We start from the raw sequence: 20,714 nt of genomic DNA on the forward strand, positions 1-20,714 counted from the left end.
AGGGAGGAAAACCACAGTCTAATCTTCTCACAGAAAAAAAAATTAAGACCTAGGATGAAGAGACTTGCCCTGACTTAGCGAACTTGTATCAACGAAAGGGCTAGAACCCCCACGTCCTGCCCCCACTCCAACTGTTTCTCTACATGTCACAGGGACATACAAGTGTAAATGGTCCATGGGCTCTCTGCCTTCTTCTTCCGACGCTGAGGGGTATGTAGTTTCAGAAGGGTGGCACCTGCACAATGATCTGCAGGACTTGTGTGTGTGAATGTCAAAGGCAAGGGCAAGGAGAGAGCAAGAGTGAGAGAATGTTGTCATGGGAACGCTGAGGCAAATCACAAGATGAAAAAGAATTCAAACCCATTCTGCTCTCTCAGCCTGTATTTATTCAAGTAATAAATCAAGACATCTGTGTCAAAACCAATGCAGTGTAAAATAGACTAAAGATAAGCTTTTCAACCCAATCAATATTGTCTTCTAAATACCAACATCTTTTAAAGTACACCACTGCACATTTATCTATATTGCTACATGGGCATCTGTGCAAGCTCTCTCTTTGTTCTAGTTTCTTTTTAAAAATTCTAAATTGCTAACCAAGAAGGATTAATATAAAGACAGAATGATCTAGACTACCACTTTATATGAGCAGAACAGTTTCTAAATTTATGACAGGCTAGAAAAGTCAAAAAGGTCTGGGTAATTAAGCATTTACCCCAGATGAGAAAAATGACCTCTTCCTGGGGGTTAAGTATACCCGAGGGTCAGTACTCAATTCTAGAAGGGAATTTCATCAACTAGAATCTGGCCAGAGAAAGAAATATCAGTCATTAGGGGACAGAAAGCTTGCAATTCTGGTCCTAAAATTCTGTGATGGGATTTGTGTTCTTGCTCAAAGAAGGCATCGCCTCTGTGCTAGTCATGTATAGAACCATCTAGCTCCCCACCGAAATCCCAGATCCCCCCGGGAGACGCAAGCCCACTGTACGTAGCTTCCCTGCAAGGACGTTGTTCAACAAAAGAATTAATCTTAGGGACAAGCTGAGGTAGATGAAATTAAATTGTTTTAATACTTTAATTTCATTTAACAGTTTCTTTCTCTTCCTGGATTCATGGATTCACACTTATCACAGGATGTCAGAACTGGAAAGACCTCAGAGAACAAATGAGATAACGCAGCCTTGTTCAATGAGCTGTCATCGCCACTTGGCTTGTTAGCAGAAGCAGAGCTTCATTTTCGCCTTCAGCGTCACAGCGCCGCTGACTTCTACTCTAAATAAAAACCTTCTCTCAAAAATGTAAGGTACTTTACAGACATGATTCAGACATTGGTTTTATTTTAAGGCAAAACAATCCAAGACACAGAGAGCTAAAACGATTTCCTCTGGTCTGCTGGACAGGGCCTGCCTATGAGAAAACAGACCTACACTGCGCTTCCATTCGCTGCCTCGAGGAGTAACGTGCCATCCTCGTCTCCCTCCCCCCAGGCCTCCGTGGACTCCTTGTCTTCTTGCTCATTCTTACCCTGTCTTCTAAACCCTGAACACTCCTAGAAGCTGGTGATGGAATCTCAAAAAGATGATTGTTTTTGAGGTGAGAGAGGAAGAGAAAAAAGAAGACCAAAGTGAAGAGGCAAATTTCTGGGAAATTTAAAGCTACAGGTGAAAGCTGTGGGGTTTGTAAAAAGGGCATTTGGGGGGAAATTTTAAAAATACATTCCTTATCAATTTTCTAATGTCATTTACATACCAAAAGTCATTGTTATTTCAAAACATAAAATATGTAAGAAACAAAGACGTAGTAAAAGAAAATTGGAATTTCCCAAAATGATTGTAGAGAAAGATTTTTCCCTCTCTCTTGAGTTGTCTGTTTTCTATGTCTCCACGTGGGCTTTGTATCTTTAGCCCCAAACTCAAGGCTCACATTGACAGTTCCTGGCCTTCCCAAAGACAGGCAGCAGAACGTGGGGTCCAAGAAATGGTCAGGGCAGCCTCTGGCCCCAGACCATGGCACACTCTCTGACTCACACTGATGTTACAGCCCTAAGCTGGCATTGCCTGGTGCTGGACTCCACATTCTCCAAACCCAGGCCTTTACTGCTTCTAGAAAGAAATGATTGTTCACACAGGGCTGGGTCACTAGACCTGATATTCCTGAGAGTCCTTCTCCCATCACCTCCACCAGAGAAAGTAGGAGTGCAGCGTAGACCTCTAGGTCCCAGGAAATGGCAGACTGCCTTCCAAGGACACTTCACCCTCCTGGAAGACAGTGAGAGAAGGCTGAAAGAACTGGCCTCAGAGTGGACGACTTGAGCTCTGTCCTGAGCTGCTGCATCCTACTGTTGGGTCCCAGCAAGGTGTTGACCATCCTCAAGCATGTGTGTCCTCATCTGTGAAGTGGGACAATATGAATGCATATGCCCACAGAGTTTCGAGGTTTCACTAGGAGGAAATAGTGCCTCGGAAGCCCCTGTAGGTCACAGAGTGCTATTGCTGGTTTACCAGAGCCCTGTCATAGTATAAATGAAGGACCAGCGACTTGATCTGCTGTACTTACTCCTCATGATAGATACTTGGAAGGGTGTAAGTCAACAATTTTCACCCTGGAGCCCATTTGTTTTGAAAATAAGAGAATAAATTTAGCCATTTGGAGCACTATGAAGAAGAGAGTTTACATGTAAGATACAGATTTTTCTGCTTGGAAAGTTGATACAAGGACCTCACTCCTACGACATAAATATAGGAATACATTTTGCTTCCATGTAACCAACATTTCACTTTAACAAATGCAATTGATCACATTTTTCATGAGTATATTAAGTGAAAGTTCCCATTATGGATAATCAAGGGCCTCGCCATTCATAGTTGACCAGAAGACCTTTTTAATCAGCCGTCTGCTGCTTTGCTGTGACTCACACAGCTAAGTTCCAAACAGTAAGAGGACTGGGAAATTCTCATACAGTAATCTATCAGATCCAGAGGACACCTGAATCTTCTCAAGGCTGGGCAGAGGGAAAACCTGTCTCTGCTGATTTTGCTCCTTTCTCTAACACCCAAGACCTGGCAGGGGTCCCTTGGTTAATATTTGCCATAAGGCATTTAAGACTTGCGGTTGTGAGGGCACTAATTTCTCAACTCCCTTCCTCCCCACGGCAGCAGGAATCACAGCATCCGACCAGCAAGCTGAAGGACAAGTTTTGCAGCCCTGCTTCCTCATCAGATCCTCAAGCCCCAGCCTACACTGACGTCTCTAACTCCACGGCTGCCCCGGTCCTCCCTGGCGTTCCGCTGATTCCGCCTCTCCTCTGCTCTCTCTTACGACAGGGCTCCTGAGGGTTCCTTTCACTGGCCCACCACTTCAGAACACAAATCTCCGCAGTGAGGCAGGTGGGGTCATCAGTGTTTCCCAGATGGGAAAACTGAGAGCTCGGGTGGCTTGCTCAAAGTTAGGACTTGAACCTGGGTTTCTAAGTTTTCAGTCAGGAATCTTTCATCCTTGCTCTAGATGGGGTAGATGTCTGGGGGCCCATTAGCTAAAGTGGCTGAATGAGGCTGACAGGGCAGAAATCTACCCAGCTGGACCAACTCGCAAAGCACCTCCCCCTAGAGAAACGGCCACAGCTCTGAGGCTTTGGCCCAGACCCCAAAGATGAGGGCAGGGGGATGGGAAAGACGGAGTTTTCAGGTCACCAAGACCAGCATTAAAGTACACAAACAACTACTGTGTGACCCCACACAGAGACCGGGCTCTGACACACGCACGGGTATGTCATTCCTCCTAAATCCCTGTAGGAAATGAGGGATAAGAGAGCTAGGGTGGAATGTCAACTATTTCTTAAGGAAGCAGTGAGCATCTCTTCTTCCAAGAGTTTCCCTCTGAAGAGAACTTGGGCTCATCCTTTTTCCCTGATTCTTAACCACGGCTCTGCAGGCTCCCTGCGAAGAGGAGAAAGGGAAGGAGGGTGGCATGGGGAAGCACGTGGGAGAGAGCCACAGAATCCAGAGGAAGCAGCCTCACTGCCAAGCCCACGGAAGGCCCCTGTTCCGTGGCTGTGCATTTCACCCATTTCTCCTGTGACTTCCCTGAGAGTCCCTTCCATGTCGGCCGTCCATTTACTCCAACGAGTCCCCCCTCCTCTATCTCATCCCGCCAACCTCAACACACACACTTCCTCACCCTCACCAGCACCGCCTATCTATGTGCAAAGTATAGCAAGATGTCCATTGATTGGGAAAGGCATAAATTTTAATTTTGTCCACCCATTTCGGGAGCAGTACACCTGAGCTGGGTGGAGAGGGCAGGCTGGGCTCAGGCATCAGAAGGATGAGGAAGTTGAGTTAGAGACGCAAAGAATAAGAAGCTAATAACAAAGAGTAGGCATGGCCATGATGGGAGGCAGAGCCCATGAGGGTGGGAAGAGACGCAGAAGACCACACAGGGTTCTCCTTTCTCCTCCTAATGGGACACGGAGGCCGGAGGCTGATGCCCAGGGCACACATCCACTTGCAGGAGAGGACAGGAGGTGGATGTGGGCCCCAGAAGGCCAAGCATGCATGGGTGTGGCTGAGCTCCAAGGCTGTTTCTTGTTCTGGAAACCTCCACCAAATTCAGTGAAGCCTCCCCAAGGTCTCCAGTGCCCATTCTGGAGAACAGGTTTTGCTTCTGCTGTTTTCTTTTTGGAAGAAAGAGCAAGATTTTTGCCTAGCCATCCCCCAATACCTTCACCTGGAATGGGGCATATGAGCCTCTATTTTTCAGGGTGGTGATGAGGACAGACAGGAAGTAAGGGAACTCTCAGCATCATGGCTGGCACACCAGAGGGCTCAGCAAATGTCTGTGTACCTCCTTGTCCTTCCCTCTGGTCTTTCCCCATAAAATATGCACTTCCTTGCCTGACTTTTCTTTTCCTATCTTTGGCAGAAATCTTGGGAAACAATTATTCATTCTTTCCTTCCAAACAAAATGCTCCTAGTGGCTGGGAAGGTGGCAGAGCACAGAGGAAAGGCAGGCCCAGGCCCCGGGGACTATGGCAGGTGGGTTCCCCTGCTACGGAGGTGTAGCCCATCCACAGAGGAGGGGAGACCCAGTGTGAGGACCTGGGAGCCCTGGGGGGCCCATCTGTCCCCTGTCTCCATCTCTCTTCTTGTGGGAGTAGCTGGGGTCTGGCGGACTCAGTCACACACACTTTCTTACCTTGTAAGGCAGGGCAGCGGGTGGGGCCAGGCAGCTCGTGCTGGTCTGAACGGGTGGACAGTATCTGCAGAGCCTCGCCCTCCTTGCCCTCACTGTGGTATCTGTGCCCTCTTCACAGCTCTTTGGGAGTACCTGGTAGATGGCAGCACCTCTCTTCACTTCTTCACTCCTGTCAGCAGCATGGGTCAGGGTGGCCTGTGGAACTGAGCATCCCAAAGCATCGCAAGACTGCGGGTCCACGCTCCACAGGTCCTGGGGGCCAGTCATGACCGGCCAGTGCTTCCAGCCCGTGGAGGGATTGTTGCTTCCATCGCTCATGACGGCAGCTGGGCGAGGAAGTCTGCATGACAGGGGCTGTAGCCGTCCAAGTGTCCCAGACGCAGGGGCCAGGGAACGCCTGCGACGTGGGGATGTGCCGACTCCACCCCTCCTTACTTCCAGATCCTGGTGTTTTTCCTCTCCCTCTGTCTCCTCCTTAAGAGCAGAGCAACTGAAAGCATCTAGTTTCACTGTCCCACGGCCCTCCTTCTGTAGGAGCGAGGGAGGAACAGCCAAGCCCTGTGTGTGCCTGAGGTCGTGGCCTGCCAAAAAGCCTGTCCTGGGACTTGGGAAAATGTGTCCCTCCTCCAGGCCCCCTGGGGCTGCTGTCCAGGCTGCAGTGGCTGGAGACAGGGCGGGGAGAGCTCGAGGCGGGGCCCCTAGCTGGATGAAGAGGAAGGAAGTTTTCATTTGCTGTTGCTCAGGCCGTTCAGCCATTTCCTGCGATGGGGCAGGGCTGGTCCTTGCTGGGGTCAAGCTTCGATCTCAGTGCCCAGGGATGCAAACGCTAGCAGCTGTGGGCAGACGTGACTTGGCCCCATGGATCCACTGGCAGCCTGAGGAAGCAAATGACACACCTTCAGCGCCCAGGGGGAATCTTCAAGGAGCAGAGGTCAGGGGATGGTCTTGGTTGTGGGACTGGACTCTGCACTCACTCCACAGAATCACAGAAACAGACAGACTGGTGGAGAACATTCCAGGAGCGAGGGGTGGGAGAGGATGGTCAAGACCTGCCTGTCTCAGCCTGGTGTGTCTGATGGAATTCCTTTTTAACTGTCCTCCTCCCCATATTTGAAAGGAAAACACTGAGTTACTCATTTCATTGTTTAACCCTGAAGTCTGTCTTAGCTCCACCTGTTAATTGGTGTTTGCCCTGAGACACTAAGTGATTTCTGTGAAGCCTGCAGTGCACTTCACAGTGGAATCTCAATCCACCTTGAGAACACACTGAGAACATGCTGAGAACACACTGAGTACACGCTGAGAACACGCTGATTACACACAGAGAGTACAGTGATTACACACAAGAACACACTGAGTACACACTGAGTCCACACTGAGTACATGCGGAGAACACTCTGATTACATGCTGAGAACACCCTGAGTACACGCTGAGAGCACACTGAGTACACGCTGAGAACACCCTGAGCACACGCTGAGAACACACTGAGTACACCCTGAGAACACGCTGAGAACACACTGAGTACACACTGAGTACACCCTGAGAGCACACTGATTACATGCTGAGAACACCCTGAGTATACACTGAGAACACGCTGAGTACACGCTGAGTACACCCTGTGTACACGCTGAGTACAGCCTGAGAACACACTGATTACATGCTGAGAATACCCTGCATACACACTGAGTACACCCTGATTACATGCTGAGTACACCCTGAGAACACGCTGAGAACACCCTGAGCACGCCCTGAGAGCAAACTGATTACATGCTGAGAACACCCTGAGTACACGCTGAGAACACACTGAGTACATGCTGAATACACCCTGAGAGCACATTGATTACACGCTGAGAACACCCTGAGTACACGCTGAGAACACACTGAGTACACACTGAGAACATGCTGAGAACACACTGAGTACACACTGAGTACACCCTGAGAGCACACTGATTACACGCTGAGAACACCCTGAGTACACACTGAGTACACCCTGAGAATACGCTGAGTACACGCTGAGTACACCCTGAGAACACCCTGAGTACACGCTGAGTACACTCTGATTACGTGCTGAGTACACCCTGAGAACACGCTGAGAACACCCTGAGTACACCCTGAGAGCAAACTGATTACATGCTGAGAACACCCTGAGTACACGCTGAGAACACACTGAGTACATGCTGAATACACCCTGAGAGCACATTGATTACACGCTGAGAACACCCTGAGTACATGCTGAGTGCACCCTGAGAGCACACTGATTACATGCTGAGAACACCCTGAATACACGCTGAGTACACGCTGAGTACATCCTGAGAACACACTGATTACACGCTGAGAGCACACTGATTACATACTGATAACACCCTGAGTACACGCTGAGTAGACACTGAGTACACTCTGAGAACACACTGAGTACACCCTGAGTACACGCTGAGTACACCCTGAGAACACACAGTCGTCTAGGGGCGTGGCGGCGGGGAGACCTGCTCCCAGAGGCCGCAGCCAGAAACCGGGCCTTGTTGGCTTAGTCTCTGGTGGCCCCGACTGGCTCCTCAGGGAGGCCGTCCTCACGGTGTTGCGAGGTTGCTGGAAGCAGCCTTCAAAAGCTCGACTGCATGAGCAGGAATTGCTTCTAAGTGCACATTTCATAAATAATCAGAGGACAGGGGCCCATTTCTAAGGAACAGGGGAGAGGCTGTAGTTTTAGCCGCTGCCCCCGTGGGCCACGCACTTCCCGTTAGTTAGCCAGTTTAGTCCCCAGAGTCGCAGCAGAAAGGCCGAGCTGGCGCGGGCCTGGCGCGACCCCGAGTAGGGCTCTGGAGCACCCCTCAGGCCGCCCCGGGGTTCCTCCCTGCCGGTGCCTCATCTGCCGAGACCCCAAGTCCGACGAGTCTTTGCCTGTGGCCGCCTGTGTCTGCAACACAAAGATCACCTCCACGGCCGGTGTTTGGCCCGTACCTGCCCTGCTTTTCCAGACTTTTCTCCTACTGCTCCTGTGTGCTCCCCTCAGGCAGGATGTGCTCCCCCTCAGGATGTGCTCCCGTCAGGCAGGATGTGCTCCCCTCAGAATGTGCTCCCCCTCAAGATGTGCTCCCCTCAGGCAGGATGTGCTCCCCCTCAGGATGTGCTCCCCCTCACACAGGATGTGCTCCCCTCAGGCAGGATATGTTCCCCCTAAGGATGTGCTCCCCCTCAGGATGTTCTCCCCTCAGGCAGGATGTGCTCCCCCTCACACAGGATGTGCTCCCCTCAGGATGTGCTCCCCTCAGGCAGGATGTGCTCCCCCTCACACAGGATGTGCTCCCCTCAGGCAGGATGTGTTCCCCCTAAGGATGTGCTCCCCCTCAGGATGTGCTCCCCTCAGGCAGGATGTGCTCTTCCTCAGGATGTGCTCCCCCTCACACAGGATGTGCTCCCCTCAGGCAGGATGTGTTCCCCCTAAGGATGTGCTCCCCTCAGGCAGGATGTGCTCCCCCTCAGGATGTGCTCCCCCTAAGGATGTGCTCTCCTCAGGCAGGATGTGCTCCCCAGGTCCACCATGCAAAGCCTCTGCTCACACCCTTCCTCAAGCCCTTGCCCTTCTCTGTCTCCTGCCATTTGGGATGCTGTCTAGATTCCATCTTCTCTCTGACATCTTTGCCAGACATTCTGGCCATCAGTAATCCTCCTCTTTCTAGCACTTTCTGCCAATAACACTTATTCTGATGCCAATCACATATTGTTCCCTATGGTGAAAGTAAGAAAGAAAAGACAGGAAAGAAAGAAGGAAGTTTTCATAAGACTTTAGAAAATTTCTTTTTTCTAACTCCTGACAGTCTCAAAAGCCATCCAAAATATTTTAATGTTGCAATGCTTCTCCAATAAGCAAAACATCTGGCTCAGTTGTAAACTCAGATGAGAACTATGTATTGGTAATTTTTTATATTTACCAGACAATGAAATTCACTGAAACACTATCAAAATATGATTAATTCAACAGTGAGTTTGGAAAGCTGTGTCTCATATACCCACTTGCACCATAAGGCACTGTTTAAATAGACGTGAAGGAGGTTTCATCAGGCCTTAATAAAAACAACCATTCAACACGTATTGACTGCGCCCCCACTTTTCACCCTGCAGTAGCATTATCCTCCAGTAATGCATGAAGACACCAAGGGAAAACAGAGCGATCCTCAGTCCTTCCTGGAGAGTTTGATCTTTTGTTCTATTCTCTAATTCCTATGAGGGCAAAATGATCCGGAAGTCAAGAACCAGTCACCTGGATCAGTGTTAAACATATTTTCTACCCCAAGAAAGGCACGATGAAGAGAGAGGCCTAGAATCTAGCAAGGCTAGGTGATATGTGGGACCCTTCCTTGGCCAAAGTGGATCCCCTGCTTTGGTTTCAGGACTTCCGGGCTTCTGCTATACTTTTAAACGAGTGCCTCAGGCTGAAGGAATGCCACCCACTGGAAGCAGGCCCCGGCTTGGGTTTGGAGAAAAGTGATGAAAAGAAAAGAGCCTTAGGCCAGACTGCAATTCTCGCCCCACACCTTACCAGTAGCACAGATGTGAAAATTCAACTTCCGTATGGAAACTATAAAAACACCCGCCCCAACTCATTGTTGCTGAACAATCACCATGTTAGGGCTATAAAGAGAATCTGGATCCCGATGCTTTCTTTTAAGATAAGACAACTCAAAAAAAAAAGCGGTGGCCCAGGGTTCGGATCCTGGGCGCGGACATGGCACCGCTCGTCAGGCCATGTTGAGGCGGCATCCCACATCCCACAACTAGAGGGACCTGCAACCAAGATATACAACTGTGTACGGGGAGGTTTGGGGAGATAAAACAGAAAAAAAAAAGACAACTCAATTGAACAACTGGTGTGTCTAAATCAGTGGCAATATGTCATTGCCATGAAGTGACATATGTTCATGCGACACAAGTTCACTATCTCAACAAATGTTGGTGAGCATCTCCTACACGCCAGACACTATAAGTCCCATGTTACAGGGACTACAGAGGTGAGCGTGCACCACGCAGCGCCCAGAAGCAGCTGAGATCCAGAGGGGCAATAACTACATGGATAACTCTGAATCCAGACACAAGCGAGTAAATGTCCTTAGAGGCAATGAAGCCAAAGTGTCACAGTGCTCAGAAGAGGGGACATCATATCAGATTAGGAAGAGTCAATAGACTGCCATTATGGACTGAAAGTTTGTGTCCCCCAAGATTCGCATGTTGAAACCTAGTCCCAATATGATGGTATTTGGAGGTGGGGCCTCTAGGAGGTAATCATGTCATGAAGGTGGAGCCCCTTTGGTGGGATTAATGTCCTTTTAAGAAGAGGTCAGAGGGCAGTTCACTCTCTTTCCGCCATGTGAGGACACACCAAGAAGGGAGCAGTTTGCAGCCAGGAAGAGGCCCTCATCAGACAGCAGATTGGCCGGCTTGATCTTGTATTTCCCAGCCTCTAGAACTGGGGGAAATAAGTTTCTGCTGTTGACAAGCCACCGAGTTTATGGTGTTTTGTGATAGCAGCCCAAGGAAAGACAGAAATTGGTACCAAGAAATGAGTGCTGCTATAACAAATATTTAAATACTTATATTTAAAATATTTAAAATGTGGAAATATTTGCTTTCAAATATTTAACTTATAAACAGTTAAAAATGTGGAAGCAACTTTGAAACTGGGTAATTGGTAGAGGCTGGAAGAGTTTTGGGTGTATGTTAGAAGAAGCTGAGATTATCATAAAGAGACTTTTATAGGCAATTCTGGTGAGAGCTCAGACAGAAAACGAGAGCTGCAAAGAAAGCTCCCACCTTCTTAGAGAAGACAGAAATAATCATATGTGGAATGTTGGTAAAACTATGGATGGTAAACACCATTCTGATGAGGTCTCAGGTGGGCATAAGGAACATGTTTTTGGATAACTGAGAACAGACAATTCTTGTTAGAAAGCAGCAAAGAACTTGGCTGAATTGTATCTGTGTTCTAGCATTTTGTGGAAGGTAGAACTTGCCAGTGATGAAACTGGATATTTAGCTGAGATTTCTAAACAAGGTGTTGAAGGATGAGAGCTGTGGTCCCTTCCAACTTCTCATACAGTCACGCGCTGCACAATGACGATTCCGTCAACGACCGACCGCATATATGACGGTGGTCCCATAAGATTAATATTACATGACCCAGGTGTGAAGGTTTGTGTAAGTGCTGCAGGGCAGGAAGAAGGTTTCCTCTACCCTTCTAGGTTTTTCTTGCCCGTCTAAGAATTAATTTGACATGAGACAGATTAATAGGAGAAAAACAAACAAGTTTAATGACATATATAGACGGGAGAAACCCAGGAAAATCAAGTAACTTGCCAAAATGGCTGAAGCCTCATCTTAAATACCGTTCTCAGCTAAGGAAACAAGAAGATGTTGGGGATGGGGAGAGTCAGGGACTTCAAGGTAAGGAAGGCAATTCACAGGTAGGTGAATAGGAGCAAATGTTCAGAAATTGCGTTTGTTCGGCCACAGAAACAGAAGAACACAGAAGGGAGCCCCCAAACCAGGCTTTGCCAGATTCCTTCCTGGCCACCACCTAGTTCATGTTAAGCTAAGGCGATAGTTCGCTTCCTGAGACAAGTTTTTTAATCTGAATTCTTTTAGGCAGTAAAGGGGGAGGTAATAAGAAAAACTTGCCAAGTCTTTTGTTTCTTAAAAATGATCAGCTTAAAATGAGTTCCATGTTAAAGAGACACATTTTGGGCTGGCAAATTTTGTTCCCTTTCAGTATACTCCGTGATGTTTGAACAACGACCAAATTGCCTCACGACACATTTCACAGAATGTATCCCCGTCATTAAGTGACGCATGACTGGAGCAAAATGTGAGAAGGGAGAAATGGTTTGAAGATGGAATTATTAAGCAAAAAGAAATTGCAACTTAAAAATGTGGAAAATTCTCATACTGCAAAGAATGAGAAAGCGTGTTTGAAAGAGAACACTTAGGGTGTGGCCAAGTGACCCAAGTGACCCAATTGACCACGCGATCAGGAGACTAGCACAGGTATGAACCACTACGTAAGAAGCACCGTGAAGATCTGACTTTTGAAGATCAAGCTGAGGGGAGAGTAGGGGAGAGGGGGCAACTTAGCAGAGGTTCACTCACTTAGGGAGGCGTCTCTGCAACAGGAGCTTTCACAGCACGTCACAGTGCGTCCTTACAGAGGTGTCTGCTCACTTAACTGTTTGAAGCCTGCTTCCTCCAACACCACGGCAGGTGCCATGTGGTCCCAGCACAGAGCGTGGCACACAGTAGGTGCTAAACAAATATTTGTTAAATTAAAAAATGGTGTATAACTAGACAAGTTCTTCTCTTTAATAAGCTTGTAATCCAAAGAGGAAGACAAAAAAAAACATGCAGCTTTAATACAAGAAGGTAATAAATATTGACTAGAGCTACGAGGAGAGGTTCGGTCCGACGGAGTTGTCAGGGACAGCTCACGGAAGAAGCGCCGTTTGAGGTGGGCCTCATGGGTCAGCATTTTCAACCAGTAAGGACTGGGGAGCACATCTGAGGCTGAGGAAACTAGAGGAAAGGCTCAGAAGTGGGGAACAATCTAGCAAGTTTAGGGCATGGTATGCGGCTCGGAGTGACGGAGCGCCTGCAGAGTGAGTGGGGTTTACAGTGGGGAATGAGGCTGGAAGCCTCAGTTCCAGACCATGAAAGACCTTGGAAACCAAGTTAAGGTCTCCCCTAAGGCTTTTGAGGAGGAGCTGACCTTGAGTCTGTGAAAGAGAGTGTGTTAGTGTACTCAGTTCAGTCTTTCTGCCCAGCGAGCCTTCCTCGGGTACCTGACCAAAGCTGCTTCTGCACACTGTGGTGGGGATGAGGGAAGAGGCTGATGATGGCTATGAGCCCAGCACACACCATGCACTTCACAGAATGCATTTCCTTGGATCCCACCGTACCTACTGGCACCCCAGCTTCAGGTAAGTAAACAGAGGCCCTGAGGGGAACTGGGCCGAGCCGTAAGTGGTGGGGTTGGCCAGACTTCAGGGCCCTTCTCACAGCATTCAAGCTGTGTTCCCATCAGGAAGCAAAGAGAAACACGGCCTGTGACACAGGGCATCCTTTCTGCTGGGACAAGAACAGAGCCAGCACGGCGTGCTCAGGCGAGGTGGGCACGTGGGCGTGCCGAGCTGGCAGATACAGACACAGGCGTGTGGATCCACTGCCCCTTTTCCTGGCAGACCAGGCAGCAGCCACAACCTCGACTGGATATGAGTGATGTGCTTCTCACACACGCTCCCTGCCTTTCCGAAGGAAACCCTGCCATAGCAGAAGAAAGGCCTTCTTAATCTGGAAAGGCCACATCAAGTAAAAGAAGAGTGAAGGGTGGAGGGCAGAAAGCAGCACTTAAAAGGACAACTGTTTGGAAGCAGAATGCTTTTCATGAGTTCTGTGCAGCTGTTTAAATAATGGAAAACGACTGTTTCTTCCTTTTAGCACACCTGCGCATTAGGACCTCTTTTGCAACTTAGCATCGCTTATCTCCCCCATGGTAGTCAGGATGGCTTTACAACTGGGAGAGGAAATGGTCCTTCCAGATGATGCAACTTGAAAGATGCCAGGAGACCTACGTGACCTAAAAGAGATGTTCATCACAGTGACGCTGACTCAGAAGTTCTCCCCTATAGACAGATTTCTCTGGGTCGATCGTTGCCTGGGTGTGAGGGGGGATTTTCCTTTAAAATACCAGTTACTCTGAGAGGAGCAAGCCCACCACACTCCTAACATCTTGGTGTAAGTGGCTTTCCTAGGCTGCTTCCTTACCGACGGTCCCGGAGATGGAGATGGGGAGGGTGGAGGAGGAGAGAGGGCGCCATAGGCAGGCAGGTGCGGGCCTTACCCCCACGCAGCGTCCCAAGGGAGCTCACACAAGGCAGGGCGGGGGAAGCCAAAGAAGGTAAAGTCCACACCGCACGGGCTTGCTGGGCTCAGTGTTTACAATCAGAGCTGGAGGATTTTCCTTTAGCCACTTTCTACTTTTAAAATATAGTAAATGATGTAAAAAAAATTTGAGACTAGTTTCATCCTTTCCAGCTCCTAGTTATTACAAGTATTTGCTTCTCAAAGAAATATACTAGCATGTGTGCATACACGTGACTCTCCTTTTTGTTTGTTTTGCATTTGGCAATAGGAAAAAGACAGTTAACACTCTTTAAAAAACCCAGCCAAGCAGAAAATTGAGAACAGCAGCAGCTGTGAGAAGAGACGTGTGCACAGGGTACAAATGAGATTTCTGCCCCCTAGACTCTCCGTCCTTCTCAGTCACCAGAGGCCCATAGAGAGGCAGATGCTACGGTGCTGGCAGTGATGATGTTAGAGAGAGCCGGAGGGAGAAGCAGCTAGATAAACTGCTCTGGAAGAAGCTCCTCAAACGCTTTGAGTCTTTCTGCTCCCAGCGAGACCCGTGCCCACTGGATGGGCTCTGAAGTGAGAACACCCTGCCCCTCCGCTTCCTGACACGTGATCTTGGGCAAGTCACCTGGGCCTTCTGATCCTGACTTTCTCACCTATAAAGAGATGATAAGAATAACGTGTCCCTTGCAGAATAGAAGCAAGGACTAAGTGACATAATATGTAAGAAAGCAATTTCTAGAATGGATGTTGCTACGTATAGGTGAGTTATGTGGGTTATTTCCACTCCAGGTTACAAAACATCCCTGACAAGCCAGTCCTGCTGGATGATTCCAACACAGATGGTGCAAGATGAATAGGACTTAGCCAGACAAAGAGAAGGGAGAGCATGTGTGAGCGGAGTATTGGTGTTTTCAATGAGCAAAATGCACACAAAGAAACCATGAGGCATGCGGTTTGCAGGGCAGGCTGGGACGTGCAGACTGGGGCGTGCAGACTGGGGCGTGCAGACGCGGGCGGGGCGGGGAGACAGGGGTGGGGAGAGATGACCCCAGGTGGTTTGGCTCACTAGTACAAACATCAGGTCTGAGGCAGGCAGTGGCGGGAGCTTGATCCTACAGGGCGTTACATGCCTTGTTAGGGAGCGAGGATTTTATACCCTAGAACAATGTTTTGTCTAGCGTGTTCAGTGAAATTTTAACAAACATGTATTTTTAAAAGTTTCTATAGTCATGCAAGTTCAGGATTAGTTAATCCTGTTTCTTTACGTAGGCCTTCTCAGAGCCTTTAATAAGCACCATGAATCTTCAATAAGGGAATGTACTCTGCAATATTTCTTCACATTTGACCACAGGACCTTTTTCTGACCCCTCCTCTCTCTCCAACTCCCACTGCTCGAGAATTTCCATCTTCCAGCTCCATGCATTGGGAAATGCTGCCACCGCACAGAGCCATTTGTCTGGTTAACTACATGTCTGTGCTTGTAACATTACTGTGGCTTTGCCAGCTTTTTCCGATCTCCGTCTGCACACCAAGACACCCCTCGAAACCTCTTCACATGGGCCCTCCTTCTTCCCCCAGCGGATGAACTCACTTCCAACTCTACAGAAAGGATGGAAGCCGAGCTGGAGGCCGGCCCTCTGCTCCCCTCTTTAACATATCTGGGTCTACAGACTCTGCACTGGCTAGTCTTAGAGATGTCCTTCCTTCCTAAGGTGGATGCCAACACTTTAGTCTAAAAGAGGAAAGAATCATCAGAGAGGAGAGGCTACCTGTTCAAGGTTGGAGAGTCAGAGGCAGAGATGTGTGTGGAACCCACATCTCCTAACACCCAGGTGAGGGCCTGTTCCGCAGACCATGCTGCCATCCAAACACCTCCCAGGAGGTAGTCCTGGTCCCGAAGGCCCAAGTACATGACAGATGCACAGCATTGCACAGTTTTTACACTGGTATAAGATTACCTGGTCACACTGTGAACATCTGTGGGTAGTAATCCGTCAAGTTTCTTTTACTAGAACTATTTTGCTTCCTTGCTTTTCACGGCACTGTTTCTTCAAGAGAAATCCCTCTAGTCCTAGAGCTACCCAGGGATCCATACAGCGCTTTCTGTCCTAACAATCCGAACGAAAACTACTTTATTCAGCTGCCTTTCACAGCTTTCTTTTTTCCAGCATTTTCTCTTGGTTCCCACTGTGCTGAGGATGCCCAGCAGGCGAAAATAGAGGCGGACGCACGCCTGCGGAGCCCATGAGGCGGGTGCTGGAGACGCGGCTTCATTTCAGCGGGCGCGGTCCTCACCGGGTCCCCGCGCGTTACCGCCACGGAACCAAACTTGTCCAGCGGCTGCCGCCACTTCCAGTTTGGGCTCTACAGACCACACAGGAATGAAATAGCCACTGAAAGCCCTTTGCTAGAGGCGGGGCTCTCGGCGTCCATTCAAGTCTACGTCTTTCTCTTAGTATTCAGAGTAGAGCTGTTCTTGGCTCCTTTCTTTTTCCAGGTACGTTGGGTAGAAATAGTTTTTGTTTCTTTGTTTTTAAATACATCTTTAAAATCCGCATGACTATTTTTGAAGTTTTCAAAACTCATAGCTACTTCAGTCACTTTTTCCAAGGCTATTTCAATCCAGCCACGTTGCAGGAACCGGGCCTTGGAGCTTCAGCGCTGGGGCGCACATTTCCTGAATAAGAGCGCGTGTTCTCCAAGTTCAAAGCCATCTGATTGGGAGTGAGTGAGAGGCTGCTTGTGTTTAAAAATAGCCTGCTGAATATGGGAGGCTTTTTCCAATTGCTGTGGAAAGACACTTTCAGGCCTGATTAGCATCCAAACCACAAACTATAAATGTTTTACAGCTTGTAGGCATAAATATATTCTGAGATAATCTGGGACATTCATTCAAAAATTAAGATAATTTGAACATGACAAACCCAAGGTTGAATTATCTGATCAAGTCAAATATTGTTAATTCTTAAACAAGAATATAATTACTATCTGTACTTTAGTGTAATGATAATTTAGAGTCCATTTACCTTTTCAAAGAATATATACATCTGCTGAATCATTTAATCCTCCCAGTAGCTTTGCAAACAATTTTTTTCTAATTTAATCCATCTCATATTGCTGCTAGGGATATCTGCCCATAACACATCTGTGAAGCTATGACAGATAAACGAATTTATAGCATTTGTGAAAAGTGATTGGAACGGCGGAGTACGGGATCGAACCTAGGCAAGAAAGGAGGGGTTTATGAAGACACTGGTGGATAGTGGGAAAGTGGGAGGATCAATGAAATGGAGCTATGATGAGGTTGAAGGACTTTTCCAAGTGGGGCTATTTGAACAATTAAACGAGAAGGATATGGATGGTCTGGGAGCTTGACCTTGGCGTTCAAGAAGTTAGAGGTGGTGCAGTGGTCCAGGGTGCAGCTATTGGAGTGAGTGACTGAAGCCGAGCGGGAGAAAAGATCATTTGAGAAAAGGAGGTGAAGAAGCTGAGATGCCAGGGAATTGAAATGGCCTTTCCTGGGATGTGGAAATCACAAAGAGTGACAGATTTGGAGCAGGGAGGAAGACTGGGAACCAGTCGCGAAGAGGGGTGACTGGGGGATGACAGAAACAAGAGAGGTGTGGCGCCCAAGACCGATGAACGTCAAAGGGCCAAGGATTTGCAGGAGAAACGGGAACAACGTTCTGGAGGTGGCGGAGGGAAGCAAGGAAGACACTCGCGTTCCTCTGAGGCCCTGGTTGCCTGGAACGGGGAAGGAAAAACAGCTTTTGCCGGCCGTGGGAGAAGAATCTTTAGAGAAACTCCACGGTTCAGAGGAGAGTTGTGGAATGGAAACGTTTCAAGAGGGAACAGACGGCCAACTGGGTCCGACGAGGGCCTGTGGGAGGATGGGGGCGCTCGGGCTGTGGGAGACGGGCTGCGGGGTCCGCGGGCGGGTGGGAGGAGGGGGACGCGCGCGGGGAAGGGCCCGGCCCGGGAGAAGGGTCCCCGCGCGGCCGCCGCCCCCGCGCCCCTCGCCTGCGGCGGTCCTCACCGCTCCCGCCTCTGCGCTCGGCCAGCTCTCCTCCTCGTGGGAGCCCCGATTTCAGTCTCTGTCTCTACCGCTGACACAAATGCCAGACTTTTTACAAAGTCCGGCAAGACACGTCCAATCAGAAACGACTGCCCCTGGCCCCGAATTTGTGAGTGGAACGGGATACGCAATTCCGAATGGAACGTTTTAGAACAAGTTTTCCCTCCTCAGCAGAGTTCTCTCTCCGTGCGCTCTTGAAGGAGGTGATGGATCTCCAGGGGAGGCCCCTGTGTCCCTCAGGCCCCCAGCCTGCCCTTCACGGCAGCGAAACAAGTTGCGCGTTGCCCAGGGTCGGGGTTCCAGTTTGAGGGACCACGGAGCCCCCACCCAGGGAAAAGCGGAGAAGGAGGCTTTGGTGAGGGGCTAAGGAGGGTGTGGGGGGAGCTGGGGAGGGAGCCGAGGAGCTGGGACAGGGACACGGTGGGCCCTCGGCTCACAGAGTTTGGATCCCTGCGTCCGTCCTGGGGGCCCCAGGGAGCCGCTCTTGGAGGTGCTGGGACAGCGGATGGGGCCGCGACTGTGCGGAGCCAGAGTCCAGCCCCAGGCCTGACTCGAGTCCCCACCGAGTCCCGCCCCGTCTATACGGGCCGCTGCCTGGGGAGCTGCGGTTGCTGGCTCGTCTGCTTTCCAAGGTCCCTAGCAAGGAGCCTGGCGCATGCGTGGTAGGTGCGCAGTGTAGGTTTCCTGAGTTACTAAAACACCTGTGAGGTAGGTGGGATAGGTGTCATCCTCTGTAGTTTACTCCTGGAGATTCTGAGGCATAACGAGGGAGCGATGATACCCATATGTTTACTTAAACAGCGGCTGACAGAGCGGAGCCAGGGCCCGGGCTCCTCGTGGACCGGCATCACTGCTCTGGCTGTCTCAGCTGCACGGCTCCCGGAATGACAGAGCCAGGGAGCGTCAGAAAAGAGAGGCAGAGTGTTATGACTCTGTATTAAAATTATCCCTTTTGTAAAGAGACAGTTTTCTGTAAAACTTATCCCTTTTGTTTGCATAAGTAAAAGGCCACTTACAGAAAATTTCCTGATATGAACACTGCAGTAACAACAGTGTAAAGATTGGCGCGAATGTGGCCGGGACCTGGGAGATGACGTGCAAAATTAAAGCAGGTGTAGAGTTAGGCTGGGCTGATGAGGAATCCCTCCTGACTTTTCTTCAATATTTGTTTCACTATCATGATGTTATATTTTCAATAGAAATGCTTAAGATGCTCAACGTTCAATAAGGCAACTAGCAATAGCATTTGTTGAATTGCTGTTAAAAAGAGTCACAAATAAAAAATATTTCCTTGTCTCTGCTCCTGGAAGACAGGAAGAATGTTCTTTAGGTCAGAGCAGCAGCAGAGCCCCTCCCACACTGAAGGCATCTTCTAGAGATGCAAAGGCCCTGGGAATTATTAGTCAGGGACTGTATGAGTTGAATGCTACAGTCACAGGCGCCTTTTGTGACCTTGTTAATTCAAATGCAATTGAGTAGGGAGCAGAAGAGATGACTAAGGAGCAGGGCTGGGGAATAGGAGGGAGGTGAAGTTGCATGTGCTCTTGGCTTCACGTCATGATGAAACACTACCCATTCCCAGTCTCTCCCCGCCCAACTCTCATTAGCTGTCACCCTGTCACCTCAAGCGGGCAGTTCCTGAGCGAATCCTGACTGAGGCAGATGTTAGCTCAGGACATCAGTGCAGATCCATCAGTGTGGCCACTCGAACTAGACTTGCTGCCATAGGCTGCAAGGCCTGGGGGCCCAAGGCATCCTCACGCCCCCCAGGTCAGAGCCTTTCCCTGAGTCCTGCAAGTAGAAGGCTAATAAATATGGAGCCTGACCAGTTATCTCTGCTCTTAGAAGGTGGGATATGGCTACCTTTAGGGTGTGTAGGTAGTGCCCGGGTAGGAGCAGGAAGGAATTTCTGGGGTGCTGGTCAGGTTCTCTTTCTAATAGAAATCTAAGCATTTTAATTCAAAATACAAAGATAGTAAATCAAATATTGAAGAAAAGTCAGGAGGGACACACACCTGAGTGTGTCCAGTTTGTGAAAATCCACTGAGGTATTGTATACTTATGTGTACTTTTCTGTGTGTATATTATAATTCAATAAAAAGTCAAAAGGAAAGAAGAAAAGAAGAGAAGGAGGGAGGAAAGAGAGAAGGGAGGGAAGAAAGGAAAGGCTGATTGTACAGCCAGATTGAGGAGCTGGAACCTGATCCAGCAGGCAATTGTGTTCCCCTCCAGATCATTCTGTCTGCCTGTGACATGACAACAGTATTATTATAGGAAGATGAATTGAACTGTGGAGAGCAGTTTACGTGGGCTGAGGCAGAGGCAAGAAAGTGAGGAGAGAGCTACAGTGGCCTCAGTCTGGGAGAGGGGGGCTTAAGTTAGATTGCTAGCGACAGCAGTGAGATTTAAGAGGGTTGTAGGGCCATAAGCCACAAAAGGAGCCAGTTTCAAGGTAAGCTATTACACACATCAACCAACATGCAGCACATGCTGTAGGCTGCTTTATATAAGCCAATATTTAATATTGTGTTGCATAATATTAAAACTCGCTTT

At 49.0% G+C, this 20,714-nt stretch overlaps 1 protein-coding gene across 5 annotated transcripts in view; it reads right to left on the minus strand.

Moving 5' to 3' along the window:
- PSD3 (pleckstrin and Sec7 domain containing 3) overlaps positions 1 to 20,714 on the minus strand; it is a 644,089-nt gene that overhangs the window by 511,124 nt on the left and 112,251 nt on the right. For 4 of the 5 annotated variants that reach the window (XM_070598606.1, XM_070598623.1, XM_070598605.1 and 1 more), the window contains exon 4: positions 5,191 to 6,065. In XM_070598606.1, coding sequence (XP_070454707.1) covers positions 5,191 to 5,946 — 756 coding nt within the window. In that variant the 5' untranslated portion in view covers positions 5,947 to 6,065. Of the gene's footprint in view, positions 1 to 5,190; positions 6,066 to 20,714 lie in introns of those variants that run through there. The other variant, XM_070598608.1, reaches the window with a different exon arrangement.

The sequence above is a fragment of the Equus przewalskii genome, chromosome 28 (genome assembly GCF_037783145.1).
Source record: "Equus przewalskii isolate Varuska chromosome 28, EquPr2, whole genome shotgun sequence".
In the NCBI taxonomy this organism is placed as follows: Eukaryota; Metazoa; Chordata; class Mammalia; order Perissodactyla; family Equidae; genus Equus; species Equus przewalskii.